Source organism: Hypanus sabinus, chromosome 20, assembly GCF_030144855.1.
Source record: "Hypanus sabinus isolate sHypSab1 chromosome 20, sHypSab1.hap1, whole genome shotgun sequence".
In the NCBI taxonomy this organism is placed as follows: domain Eukaryota; kingdom Metazoa; phylum Chordata; class Chondrichthyes; order Myliobatiformes; family Dasyatidae; genus Hypanus; species Hypanus sabinus.
The window spans coordinates 5,831,525-5,845,666 of NC_082725.1; the positions used below are offsets into that span (position 1 = coordinate 5,831,525).

Consider the following 14,142-nt stretch of genomic DNA (forward strand, 5'->3'; position numbering starts at 1 on the left):
GTTTAGTATCAGTGGAACCCAGCAGTGAAAGACTAAAGTACTTGCAACTATTTTCAGTCAGAAATGACAATGAATTAACCTTTTGGTATTCTCCCATGATATCCACTCCACTGATTCCACTTGATATAAAGGAATGCCTAGATTATAGGGAAGTCCATGGACACCAACAACATCATAGATGCCACACTCAGAAGTTACCAAGTAGAACTCCTCTATCTTCAGCACTTCATCCTTCAGCACTCCTCTATCTTCAGCACTGGTATCCATTCAATAAGGAATTGGTTTGGGTAACACCAGTAACTAACTCAAACCTCAGATAATAAAGCTGTTCATGCCTACACACAGGCTGGACTTAAAGTGACAAGTAGACACACAAATGAGAAATAATGGTTACAAAAACCTTTAACTACATTTCTATTGACAAAACATCCAACATCAAAAGTCACCAAAAGGGAAAAAAAATTGTCATTGTTTCCTATCAGCTAATTAAAAACTATGTCTACATGTGATCAAAGACTAGGACTACTCTGCAGCAAATGATCCACATTCAACGAGCCTTTCAACTACAAAGGTACAAATCAGGAATGTGATAAAATACTCTCATTGCCATTCAGAAAGCTTATTACTGTGAATTCTGGTTAATTGGGACGAGTTCATTTTAGCCCAATTAAGTGGCCGCCCAAGTCAGCCGCTTTCATGGAAATAGTTAAAAAGATTAACATACAAACTGAGTAACAAATTATGTATTTAAATGAAATAAAAATTACAACACCACCAATAGAACTACAATACTATAAAACTATGCATTAGTTCCTAATAGTCATCAATGGAGGGATTCATCCAGTGTACACCATACACAAAATCAGTGCGACAACTAGTCTAGATAATGAACTACCTTCAAACAATGCTATCCTCCAAATCTCCATTTTCATTGTAACATTCAAGATGACTATTGATACAGTACCTATAAAAAGTATTTATCCCTTGGAAGTTTTCATGTTTTATTGCTTTGCAACATTGAATTACAGTCAATTTAATTTGGCTTTTTTGACACTGATCAACAGAAAAAGACTCGTACACGTCAAAATGAAAGCAGATCTCTACAATGTGATCTAAATTACATTTTACAAATGTAAAACACAAAATAATTGATTGCATAAGTATTCACCTCCCTTTAATATGACATACCAAAACATCTCTGGTGCAGCCAATGGGTTTAGAAGTCACATAATTAGTAATTGGAGATCACCTGTTTGCAGTCAAGGTGTTTCAATTGATGTAGTAAAAATACACTTGTAGCTGGAAGGTCCAAATGCTGGTGAATCAGTGTCCTGGCAAAAACTACACAATGAAGACAAAAAGAACACTCCAAACAACTCTGTTAAAAGGTTATTGAAAAGCATAAGTCTGGAGATGGATACAAGAAAATTTCCATGCCAGTGAATATCCCTTGGAGTGCAGTTAAGTTAATCATCAAGAAATGGAAAGAATATGGCACAGTTGTAAATCTGCCTAGAGCAGGCCATCCTCAAAAATTGAGAGACCATGCAAGAAGGGGACAAGTGAGGAAGTCTACCAAGAGACCTATGACAACTCTGGAGGAGTTACAAGCTTCAGTGGCTGAGATGGGAGAGACTGCACATACAACAACTGTTGCCTGGGTGCTTCACCAGTCACAACTTTATCAGAGAGTGGCAAAGAGAAACCACTGTTGAAAGCAACTCAAGTGAAATCTCAGCTAGAAGAAGATTCTATGGTCTGATGAAACCAAAATTGAGCCTTTTGACCATCAGACTATGTTTGGTGTAAGCCAAACACCACTTATCATCAAAAACACACCATCCTGACCATGAAGCATGGTGGTGACTGCATCAGCTGTGGGAATGCTTCACTACAGCAAGCCCTGGAAGGCTTGTGAAGGTAGAGGGCAAAATGAATGGAGGAAAATACAGAGAAATCCTTGAGAAAAACCTGATGTAGTCTTCAAGAAAACTGTGACTTAGATTTTTTTCCCCCAGGAAGACAATGACCCCAAGCATAAAGCCAAAGCTACACAGGAATGGCTTTAATAAAATCTTGATCAGTGTCAAAAAAACCAAATGTGATTCAGTGTTGTAAAATAATAAAATGTGAAAACTTCCAGCAGGCTGGGGGAGATAAATATTTTTATAGGGATGATACCTTCAAATTCTTCATAGTTCCTAACATGCAGTAGTGAAATTGTTTCATTTTCACTCCCGACCGTTTCTGGCATCTCCAAGCCTGAATGCTTGAAACTACAGTGAGCAAAAATGCTTACTGCTTATTTCTCGTCCAGTATCAGTGACAATATCACTGATTTTTGAACACAAACACATACAACTGATGCTATTTTAGAAATTGCTTGCTCTAGGCAAGTTGTAACATCTAATGGCCACACAACTGTGCACTACCCACAGTGATCAGAACCCATTCAGCAACAGTCTCCAGCTCCAACTAAGCAGCAGAGCGTCCAGACTAAGCAGAAGGGAATCCTGTTAATTTTCTCGATTACTCTTTGTTCTTTAAGAGTTAACCCAAATAAGCAGATGCGCCAATTAACTGGAATGCACTGTACAGGGATAAAGCAATGCCCACTACCTTATACTGTGTGCAACCTGTATCATCTGATGGATTGTACCAACTCAAAGTTCAAAAACAATTCAAAGTAAAATTTACTATCAGAGCACATACATGACATTACATACAACCATGAGATTCTTTTTCTGCTGGCATACTTAGCAAATCTATAGAACAGTAACTGTAAACAAACTACAGATGCAAATATAAAAAAAAGTAATAAATAACAAGCATGAAATAACAATCTAGTAGAATCCCTAAATGAGTATAGCTATCCCCTTTTATTCAAGAGCCTAATGGTTGAAGGGCATTAACTGTTCTTGAACCTGGTGCAAGTCCTGAGCAGCAGCGAAAAAAAAGAGCATGGCCTGGGAGGGTCTTTGATGACAGATGCTGCTCTTTTATGGCAACATTTCATGTAGATGTGCTCAATGGTTGGAAGGGTTAATCCACTACCTTTTTCTGCTCAAAGGCATTGGTGTTCCCATAACAGGCTATAATGCAAGCAGTCAGCACACCTACTGCCAGACATCTATAGAAGTTTGCCAAGATTTTCAATGACATGCTGTAACTCCACAGACTTCTGAGGAAGTAGAGGCAGTGTTGTGCTTTCTTCACTATAATATTTATATGATGGGTCCAGGACACTATCCTCCAATGAGTACCAGCTCATGGACCTCTGGTTTCCCTCCCCTGAAGTCTTCAATTAGTTCCTTGGTCCTTATGACATTGAGTAAGATGTTGTTATAACACCACTCAGCCAAGTTTTCAGCCTCCCTTCTGTATGCTGATTCATCACCACCTTTGATACAACCCACAAGAGTCAAAGGTGTAAAGCCAGTAGAGCAAGGGGCTAAGTACACATCCCTGTGGTGCTCCTGTGCTGATGGAGATTGTGGCGGAGATATTTTTGCCAATCTGTACTGACTGGGGTCTACAAGTGAGGAAATCCAGGATCTAATTGCCCAAGGGGGTGTTGAGACCCAAGCCTTAGAATTCACTGATCAGGTTTGAGGGTTTGATGATGTTAAATGCCAAGCTATAATCGACAAAGAGCATCCTAATGTATGCATTTTTGCTGTACAGATGTTCCAGGGTTGTGTGAAGAGCCAATGAGATAGCAATTGCTGTAGACCTGTTGCTCTGGTAGGCGAATTGGAGCAGACCGAAGTCCCCAAATCATCGGAGGGGCACAGCAAAGTCAAGATGGTGCTAAACGGCAACTCCTTTGCTTGCATCTTCGGAAGCAGCTCTATTTCTATATATGATAACTCTTTTGTTCCTTTTCAAGGTTCTTTTGAAGACCCTGACCTGGAGTTACACTCTGACTCCGGTTCTTTGCAGGAATGGCACCTGCTCTCAAGGCTGCTTGTGTATGGGGGGGGGGGGTCTTTGGGGTTCTAACATTTAACTATCATTCATTCTTTGGGGCACTCCTCTGTTTTTGTGGATGTTTGAGAAGAAAAAGATTTTCAGGATGTATATCGTATACATTTCTCTGACATAAGATGTACCTATTAAAACCATTCAGACAACAGCCGATACCTCCTTTGACAGCACTGTCCAAATATCAAAAGAAACCGATACAGTTTGGCACCAGCCGTGTCACAGCAGTTGCCAGTCAGCACTGAATTCAGCGCAGGGCTGATTTACGAACTTCAGCTCCGGATTTTTTCCCTCAGGGTTTCCTCCCGAAGCCTTCCCCCTGAGTGAGTATAGCTACTGGCAGTGGAGGTTTGAGATCAGAGTTTTCCTTCTTCTAGATGAGCTGCCAACCATAGCTGATGAGCCCCATCTGTCTGAAGTGACTAGTTTCATGGTGTCTTTACCCCATCTTTACCTCTTGTCTTGTCAGTAGAAATGGTTCTGCCAGGTTTAGTAGCTAAACTACATGTGAAGACCAGGAGCTGGACTTGGTTTTCAGAGGCTATTTGAGACACGTGCCATTGGAAGCATTCAAAAAATAGTTCGAGCTGATCCTCACTACCTCCCCTGATTATAACAACCTTAAGGAAATGTATCAGTATCTGCTCAGGAATATTAAAAAGTGGACGATAAAAACTGCTCTTGCTACGTGCCATCTTTCAAAAGTATCTTTAACAAATGATACCTGCCCGCATTTAAAAAAAACTATATTTTTCATTACTTGTTCCCATCTTGCTTATTTTGTTCCTCTCTCCTGTCCATGCATCTTGGATCCTAGCAATCAATGCTTGGATAAGCAGAGCAAATTCAAGCTTGTACGGGGGAATATCTTTGCACTTGCATTCCTGCACTGCTAGGGTTAGCCTTGTGATGAAATCATCTACATTCTCACTGAGGGTTTGTTGCAACTGTGAGAACCTGAAGCATGCCGTGAAGACACTGCCTTGTGTCCCACAAATGTTGTCCAACACCTCAAACACACCTGTCAGCTCAGACTTGTTCTGTAGGTTCAGAGCATGACTATTTTTGCCTGAGTTCTCCCAAGTGCATGTGAAACAACTTAAGTTTCATTATTCCTTCATCTTTGCCACTCGTGTTAAAATTGATAGGAATTCATTATAGTCCTGGAAGGATATCATCCACTGCAACCAGGTTTCAGGGTTTAGTTTTACCATAGCTGTGGCCCAAAATGCATTGGATGCTTGTAGTAGAGCAACATTTTGTTTTGATCCTCATCACCACTTATGCACAGAGCAGGAACCAAACTTCTACTGAGTCACGTTAATAATATCCGCTGGGCAACTTAGTGAGAGAGCAACAAACTGAGCCCATCAAGACAAAAGACATGCACACTCAAAAGCCCGCACCCAAAATAGAATATGTAAGAGACCCAATCACTTCATTGTGCGATCAATCAGCCACAAGTACACTAGCAATCAATCTGATATGGTACAATTTAACTCCATTCTTCTTTTCAGGTATGATCCAAACTACAATAAAATGGCATCATTCTTTCAAAGTTCTAACAAGCAAATAAGAAGGGATGCAATATCTGCTGCTTTTGGTCCCCAAGCAACAGAAGTTTAGATTGCATCATCAAGCAAGGTGCTGCAAGTTGTAAGAGTCCATCAGATGGCCACAATGTTTCAGGCGGTGGACGAGGTCATTAAGTCTATTACTTTATTTTAGTTAGTACTGAGCTGAGTGCTGAAGCTACATCCAAACAAGCAACTTACACAAATGCTGGTGGAACACAGCAGGCCAGGCAGTATCTATAAGGAGAAGCACTGTCGACGTTTCGGACAGTTAGTCCTGACGAAGGGTCTCGGCCCAAAACATCAACAGTGCTTCTCCTTATAGATGCTGCCTGGCCTGCTGTGTTCCACCAGCATTTTGTGTGTGTTGTTTGAACTTCCAACATCTGCAGATTTCCTCGTGTTTGCTCCAAACAAGCAACTGAAGTGTTTCACCACACTCCTGGCTCATATCTTATAATTAAAGGCTTACTGCAGGATTAGTCCAGTTCTTCTTTTTGACGGATTTCAAGTTTTATTTCTTCAACTGTTATCTGAATGGTAAACAACAAATAAATTGTGCACTCATGCAAGTAGCATTGTTTAAAGATATGAACTCTTCAGCACAAATGCAATCTGCTTACCCAAGTTTTATTCCTTGCTGAAAGGAATGCACTACACAAAAAATATCCAAGCCTGGAAGAACAATGTATTTGTAGTCCATCAAGAATTATTTCATTAATAATGTACACAAAGTATACATTGAAATATTTTATGATCAAGTGAATCTGTTCTTTCCAAGTTCCACATTTTCTAATAACCTGATTAGTAGATTCTAATCCAAAACAAAAAAAAACCTGCAGTGTCACAGAATTAAAACGGTATACAATTAACATATACAGAATTCAAATATTGCTACATGATCAAATATAGTCTTATTTAGTGAGCAAGGACACACTTATGCAGTGGTCTATACGACCTAATGCCAATATGTATAGTTTGATTGTCCCTCTATCTCCTCCTCTCCCTTTAATGTACTGTCCCATCATTTCCACTGCAAGTCACATTACCTTTCATTTCTTCTCTTTTAGATAAACTGGCTTGTTTATTTTATACAAGTCTAGGAAATCTTCCTTTAGCCTTCTGTACTCCACTGGATTCAGTGTAATTTGATCATATGATAATATTTTCACAACCCTGGCAATATCATGACAAATATAAAGAAATCCATATTTTGAGCAGGGATTTCAGGAAATCAACAATGGACAGGTAAAATGAATGATCACATGGCATGCAAAATTTGAAATGGAAAATTTGACATGAAGCAATCTAAAATGAGTGAGAAAAAGCTATGCAAGTTAAATGGTACAGTTTAGATGTGTTACAAGAACAGAAAGGTCCTAGAGAGAATCACAAATGTTTGAAGATAACAGGATAAGTTGAAAAGTCTGTTTAAAGAAAAAAGCACAGTGCCCAAAAAAATATTGTGCATGTGAGCTCAATTGCTCAATTTCAATGTGTAAGAGAAGTCAAGATAGGTACATGGATGGTAGGGATATGAAGGGCTATGGTCCTCATGCAGCTCGATGAGAGTAGGCAATTCAAATTGTTCGGCATGGACTAGATGGGCCAAAGGGCCTATTTCTGTGCTATACAATACTTTTATATGACTTTACTTAGAGGCATGACCACAGGAACAAAGATTTTCATTAAAATAGGAAGTACTGGTTACATCTCAGCTGGCATTTTCTCATGGGGCTACCCAACTTTACAATGCATGTCAAGCTAAGAAAATTTAGGACTTATCTTGTCAAATCAGAGACCAGAATAAATAAAATGTTCTTAGCCAGGGACAAGATAGAAGAAAATTACTAGAAAATATAGGAGGGCAATCTAAAATGTTTATTCTGGTGGGGAGAGGCAGTAGGAAGCAAAGTTTCTCATTAACATTTGTCTGTACAACACTGTATGATGCAGTAACACTTTCTACCGATTTATTTTTCATATCCAAAACACAAGTGGATTATAACAATTTCTTAACAGTTAGGAGTTTAAGTCCCGCGTTACATAATTTTGCTATCCTTTACTTTCCCATATCAATTGATAAGACCTTCTTTCAAACTGTGATAAAGAAGCCAAGGAAACAACATGTCAGTATTTCATCAGGGGCACACCATAACTGCAATTTGTACCATGTACAAATCTGTGGCAACCTGTCATGGCTTCTTCACAGGCATCTCCCATCTAGCAGAGATAACGACTTTAGAAGACAAAATTCCATATAACAGGATGGGTAGCAAAAAGTGAGGACATGGAATACTTCTGTTAGAAAAGCATTTCAGGAAAGAAGAGGCAAGGAACTATGGTAAATTCTTCCCTTGCAGACAGGTGGAATTCCATCACCTGCATATATTCAACAATGGCAAGTGCTAGTCCCACAGCGTTTTTGATAGGAAGGATATGAACTGAGGGCTAAATTTTTAAAACCTGCAAATTATATCAAAATCAGAATCAGGTTCATTATCACCAGCATGTGTCATGACATTTGTAAACTTAGCAACAGCAGTTCAATGCAATACATAATATAGAAGAAAAAAAGTAAAAAGTAAATCAATTACTATATATCTATATTGAATTGATTTAAATCAAGTAAAAACAGAACTAGTATATATTTAAAAAGTCAGGTAGTGCTTGTAGGTTCAATTTCCATTTAGGAATCCGATGGCTGAGGGGAAGAAGCTGTTCCTGAATCACTGAGTGTGTGTCTTCAGGCTTTTGTACCTCCGATCTGATGGTAACAGTGAGAAAAGGACAGGCCCTGGGTGCTGGGGGTCCTTAATAATGAACACTGCCTTTCTGAGATACCACTCCTTGAAGGTGTCCTGGGTACTTTGTAGGCTAGTACCCAAGATGGAGCCGACTAAACTTACGATCCTCTGCAGCTTCTTTCAGTCCTGTGCAGTAGCACCCCCCCCCCCCCCCCCCCCATACCAGACATTGACGCAGCCTGTCAGAATGGATAGGCATAGAGGCATAGCAGTTAGCGTGAGACTATTACAGCTTGGGGCGTCAGAGTTTGGAGTTCAATTCTGGTACCATCTGCATGGAGTCTCTAAGTCTCTACATGACTTTCCCATGGAATGCATGGGCTTTCCCCAGGTGCTCTGGTTTCCTCCTACAATCCAAAGATGTACCGGGGAGCTTAACTGGTCATTGTAAATTGTCCTGTAATTGGGTTAGGATTAAACCAGGTTTGTCAGGGTTGCAGGGCAGTGCCACTTGAAGAGCCGGAAGGGCCTATTCCACACAGTGTCTCTAAGTAAAATAAATACAAAATAAGCCTCATTACAGAAAAATGTGGGGCGATTTAATTTTTGAAGAATGAGAAAAAACATTATTGACCAAATGTCAGTTCAAAAGGATGTGCAGAATAAAGAGAACTTTGGTGGATATGTGCATGAATGGCAATACATGCAGTTAGTAATGCATATTGGATCTTGGGCTGTGATTAGAGTGAGTGACGACAAGGAGGTTAAGAAAAATGATTGGCATGGGGAAAACAGCAAGGAACTTGAAATAACTTCAAATATTCCATAACAACCAACACAGACTCAATGGACTAACCAATCTTAATGTGTGCCAAAGGGTGTCTATGTCCCATATTTCTAAGCAATAAAGTTATCTAAAGCCCAATAACCAACAAGCATTTAGCCATTGATTCAAAAGCTTGTGATTCCTGACTTAACATCCACATGTGCCAAAGGACATTCTAAACCCCACTGGTAAATAATGATACCTTAACCCAATTAGATAAAATGCAAAGCAAGATCATCCAGATTTGCTGAATGCAGTAACATAAAGTACCACTAAAATCAAGTAAGGGTGAAATTATTTTAAAGAAATTAAGTTGTGAAGAAGTTGAAGCATCAGATAAAAGATACTACCAAAGTTAGGGCAGGAAAAGGCCAAATACTTGAGACCTTCTGAAAGGAAAAAAAAAATTGCCATATCTGCCATAAATGGGCGACCCCTAGTTTTAAAATCTCCCACAAATGTAACATCTTCTTGACATCCACCTTCCCAAGATCCTGTGAGGTAACATACATTCCAATCAAATCACCTCTCACTCCTCTAAGCACCAGCAGATAAAAAGCCAAACCCACCCAAACATTCCTTAGAAAACAACCAAGTTAAGTAAACTTCTGAACTGCTTTCAACATGTTAAAATACTTCCTTAAATAGGGGTTCAGTGCTGTAAACAATACTCCAGATGTGGCCTCTCACCAATGCCCCATGTATAACTTTGCTACTTAGTATTCTCTCATAATAAATGATAACAGTCTATCATTTTCCCAATAATACGCCCAAACCTGCACATTAATTAAAAATGATACACGAGGGCACTCAAATCCCTCTGCATCTCAGAGCTTTTCAGCTTCTTGTCATTCAGGTAGAATCAGATCAGAATCAAGAAACACAGAAAACCTACAGCGCAATACTGGCCCTTCAGCCCACAATGCTGTGCCGAACATGTACTTACTTTAGAAATTACCTAGGGTTACCGATAGCCCTCTATTTCTCTAAGCTTCATATACCTATCCAAGTGTCTTTTAAAAGACCCTATTGTATCCGCCTCCATCACTGTCGCCAGCAGCCCATTCCACACACTTGCCACTCTGCATTAAAAAAGGTACTACTTCCAAGCACCTTAAAACTATGCCCTCTTATGTTAGTTATACTCAGGTTATTATCACTAGCATGTGTCATGCAAATCTCTAGCTACAGTACATAAAATATTACAGTAAGAAATATAACAAATAAACAGTGCAAAAAGATAGCAAAATAGTGAGGGATTGTTATGGACCATGCAGAAATCTGATGATGAAGGGGAAGAAGTTGCTCCTAAAATAGCAACTGCATGTCTTCAGCCTCCTGTGCATCCTCCCTAATGGTGGTAATGAGAAGAGGGCATGCTCTGAGGGTCCTTAATGATGGATGTCACCTTCTTGAGGTACTATTTTTTTGAAGATGTCATCAATGGTGGGCAAGGCAAGCACCCATGATGGGGTTGGCTAAGTCAACACCCTCTGCAACATTTTTTTCAATCCTGTGCGTTACAGCCTCCATACCAGGTGGTTATGCAACCAGTCCATGGTACACCTATAGAAGTCTGCTCGAGTCTTTGATGACTTATCAAATCTCCTCAAACTGCTAATGAAGTACAGCTGCTGGTGTGCTTATGCAAGTATACTACATTTGGCAGATCACTGCCCACTTGTATGACATCCCTTTAATGTAGTTTCCTTGTGTCTTCTTGATAACTTACTTTCTTATTTTTGTGTTATCAGCAAATAAAACAACCATACTTTTGCTGCTTGTATCTAAATCACTTGTTGTAGAAAGGATGCAAAAATCAAGCTCTATGTAGCTAAAAACAGAACTTTGAATTTAATTGAACTGAACTCCATAACATATTTTCATAGATTGTAAAATAGTACAGGGCAGGAACAGGTCCTTCAGCCCACAACCTTGATGCCAAATGTAACTAATCCCATCTGTCTATATATGATCCACATCCTTGCATTCCCTTCACATTTATGCATCTATCTAAATGCCTTTTGAACACCATCTCCAACACTGGCACTAGCCTCTACAGCATTCAGGGCACTTTCAAAAGGTGATGCCTGCAAAAAGTGGCTTTCATCATTAAGGACCCCAGCACCTAGGACACTGGTCCCTTGTCACTACTACCATCAGGCAGGAGTACATGAGCCTTATGACACACATTCAACATTTCAGGAACAGCTTCTTCCTCTCCATCATCAGATTTCTGAATGACAATGAACCCATGTACACTACCTCAATTTTGTTTTTCTTTTCTTGCTCTACTTTTTCACAACTTCTTTATTATATTGTAATTTATACTATTTAATGTTTTGCACTGTACTACTACCACAAAACAACAAATTTCATTACATAGCCAGTAATAATAAACCTGATTCTGACCATTGCATCTGCTTCTATCACCATCCCTGGCAACACATTCCAAGCACTTACTGGCTTAAAAAAAACGCCCACTCATCTCTTAAACTTTCTGCCCCACATTTACCCTATATGTCCTCTGGTACTTGACATATCTACCCTGGAAAAGAGTCTAACTGGCGACCCTATCATTACTACAATTTAGTTTACCTCCATCAGGTTATCTACAACCTCTAAATTTCTGTCTAATCAAACAACAGTAACAAGAGGTCCCAGTATTGATTCCGGCGGAACAACACTTGTCACAGATCTCCCGTCAGAATAAGGTTCCTTCTCCACCATCTTGTGTTCTAAAACCTAGCAAATTTTGAAGCCTATCTTAATCTTCTGTATCAGTTTACCAAGAGTTTATTGAAATCCATGTAGACAACACTCAGTGCCCCTAGCCTCATCAATCATGTTTGTCACCTCCCCAAAAGACAAAACACAAGTGGATTACAGGCAATCTATTAACTAGAACAGGTAGGAGTTTAAGCCCTATGTTACATAATCATGATATCCTATACTTTCCCATATTAATTGTTAAGACCTTCTTTCAAACTGTGATAATGAAGCCTCATGTCAAAAAGTCATTCAAATTTGTAAGGTGGGACCTGCTCCACACGAAGCAAACTGACTATCACTAATAAGCTGTGCTTTTCCAAAAGTGACTAAATCCCATTCTAAGAAACCTCTCCCTACCACTGATGCAAGGGGCTCACTGGGCAGTAATTTCCAGGATCATCGCTATTGGCCATGTTAAGGAAAGGGTAAAAACACTAGCTACTCTCCATTTCTCCAGGAACTCACCTGACACTGAGATCCTTATCAAGAAGTTGTAACTTTTTAAATCAACCTTATCAGCCTGCTCTTGAGATTGTCACAATGAAACAACATACTTAATTGGTTTTAAGCAGCCAGGGATGTTTGCTCACTCCCTCTTTCATGGGCAAGATCCCAATACTGTGAATTGGAGTCAAGTTGAACAAACACCAATTAACAGCTGGGATAGTGGGAAAGCTCATGACAACAAACAAACCTCCAAGCATGTTAAAAAAAATACCAGCTCTATGAAGAAACTTCGCTCTTTTCCAGATGTGACTAAATCAAGAGCATGACATGGTCGTGTGTGAACTGATAGTGGCTGGCTCTGCAATAGCAGCCCTCATGCACCCATGACGGAAGAGTTGAGCCTGTAAAGAAGCACTGCTCCCTCCAACACACACATATCAAGAGTATTTGCACCCAGCCCACCTGCTTGTTCTTGCAGACACATGGCTCCAGAATAATGTCCTGTAAAACATCTACAAGGACATTGTCACAGGAAAGCAACATCCAACAGCAGGGATCCCCACCACCCAGGACATGCTCTCCTCTCACTGCTGCCATCAGGAAGAAAGTACAGGAGCCTCAAGTCCCACAGCAACAGGTTCATGAACAGTTATTACCACCCAACCATCAGGGTCTTGAACCAGAGTGGAAAACTTTACTCAACCCCAACATTGAACTGTTCCCACAACCTATGGACTCACTTTCAATTACTCTTCATCTCATGTTCTCAATTTTTACTGCTTGTTTAGTTGTTTTTGCACTTACACAGTTTGTTGTCTTTTCCCCATTGGTTGTTTGTCTGTCTTGTGTGTGGTTTGTCATTGATTCTATTGTGTTTCTTCGTATTTACTGTAAATGCCCGCAAGAAAATAAACCTCAGGGTAGATTACGTTAAGATATATGTACTTCGAAAATAGGTTTATTTTGAACATCAATCTGCAGGCCATGACACTCAGGGACTTAGTCCATATTATTTCTTTGTAACTGTCATCATATGTGCTGTGTGCAGTTGGTTCTGTGATTTGTACATTGGCCCCGTTGAAACGCTGTTTAATTTGTCTGTATGGCTGAATGACAATTAAACTTGAATTTGAACATACTCACCACCCAGGTCAAACCGCCGGACTCTCCGTCTCCCTTTGACATCTTGCCGAAGACTCTGTTCCTGCCCCGCCGCCTCTGCTCGCTTGACGTTGAACTGGACTCTCTCCGCCGGCTCGTTCGCCTTCCCGGTTGGGACACAAGACCGTCCGGGCAGCGATGGCTCCAGATCCCGTCCGATCTTCCAGCCGCCCGGCCCGTCACATCAGCGGGGTCCGCCCCCGACTCAAGCTACCGACCGAGGCCCGGGAGGGATAGGACCGGCGGATCGAGGCCGATTCCCCCTCTGGCAGGGATCAGGTAGGTGATGGAAAAGAGTCCGTGCTCCCGCCTCTGTCCGAGGCCGCCGCCGCCGCTCTCAGGGGGGGAGAAAGATCGGAGCGAAGGATGGGCCGAGGCCACTTCCCCTCCTTCCCAGTAGCCAGAAAACAAGATGCCCTCACTCGGAGCGGCCTGCCGGCTCCCCACCGAGAAGATGGAAGCTGAGCTCCGGCTCTGCGGGCGGCCGGCCTGCTTCGAGTTCGCGTCAACGGCCGGCCCCGCACGCTCTCACACGGCCGAGCACGAACAATGGGAGAGCGAGGAGGCCGCAGCGCATCCGTCAGCGTCTTCTCCACCTCCTCCTCCTCCTCCCTCCCTCCCTCCTTCCTTC

The 14,142-nt window shown here is 40.9% G+C and overlaps 1 protein-coding gene across 3 annotated transcripts in view; it reads right to left on the bottom strand.

Moving 5' to 3' along the window:
* Positions 1–14,142, bottom strand: part of top2b (DNA topoisomerase II beta) — a 94,489-nt gene extending 80,347 nt beyond the window's left edge. For all 3 annotated transcript variants that reach the window (XM_059944993.1, XM_059944994.1, XM_059944992.1), the window contains exon 1: positions 13,494–14,142. In XM_059944993.1, coding sequence (XP_059800976.1) covers positions 13,494–13,535 — 42 coding nt within the window. In that variant the 5' untranslated portion in view covers positions 13,536–14,142. The remainder of the gene's footprint in view (positions 1–13,493) is intronic.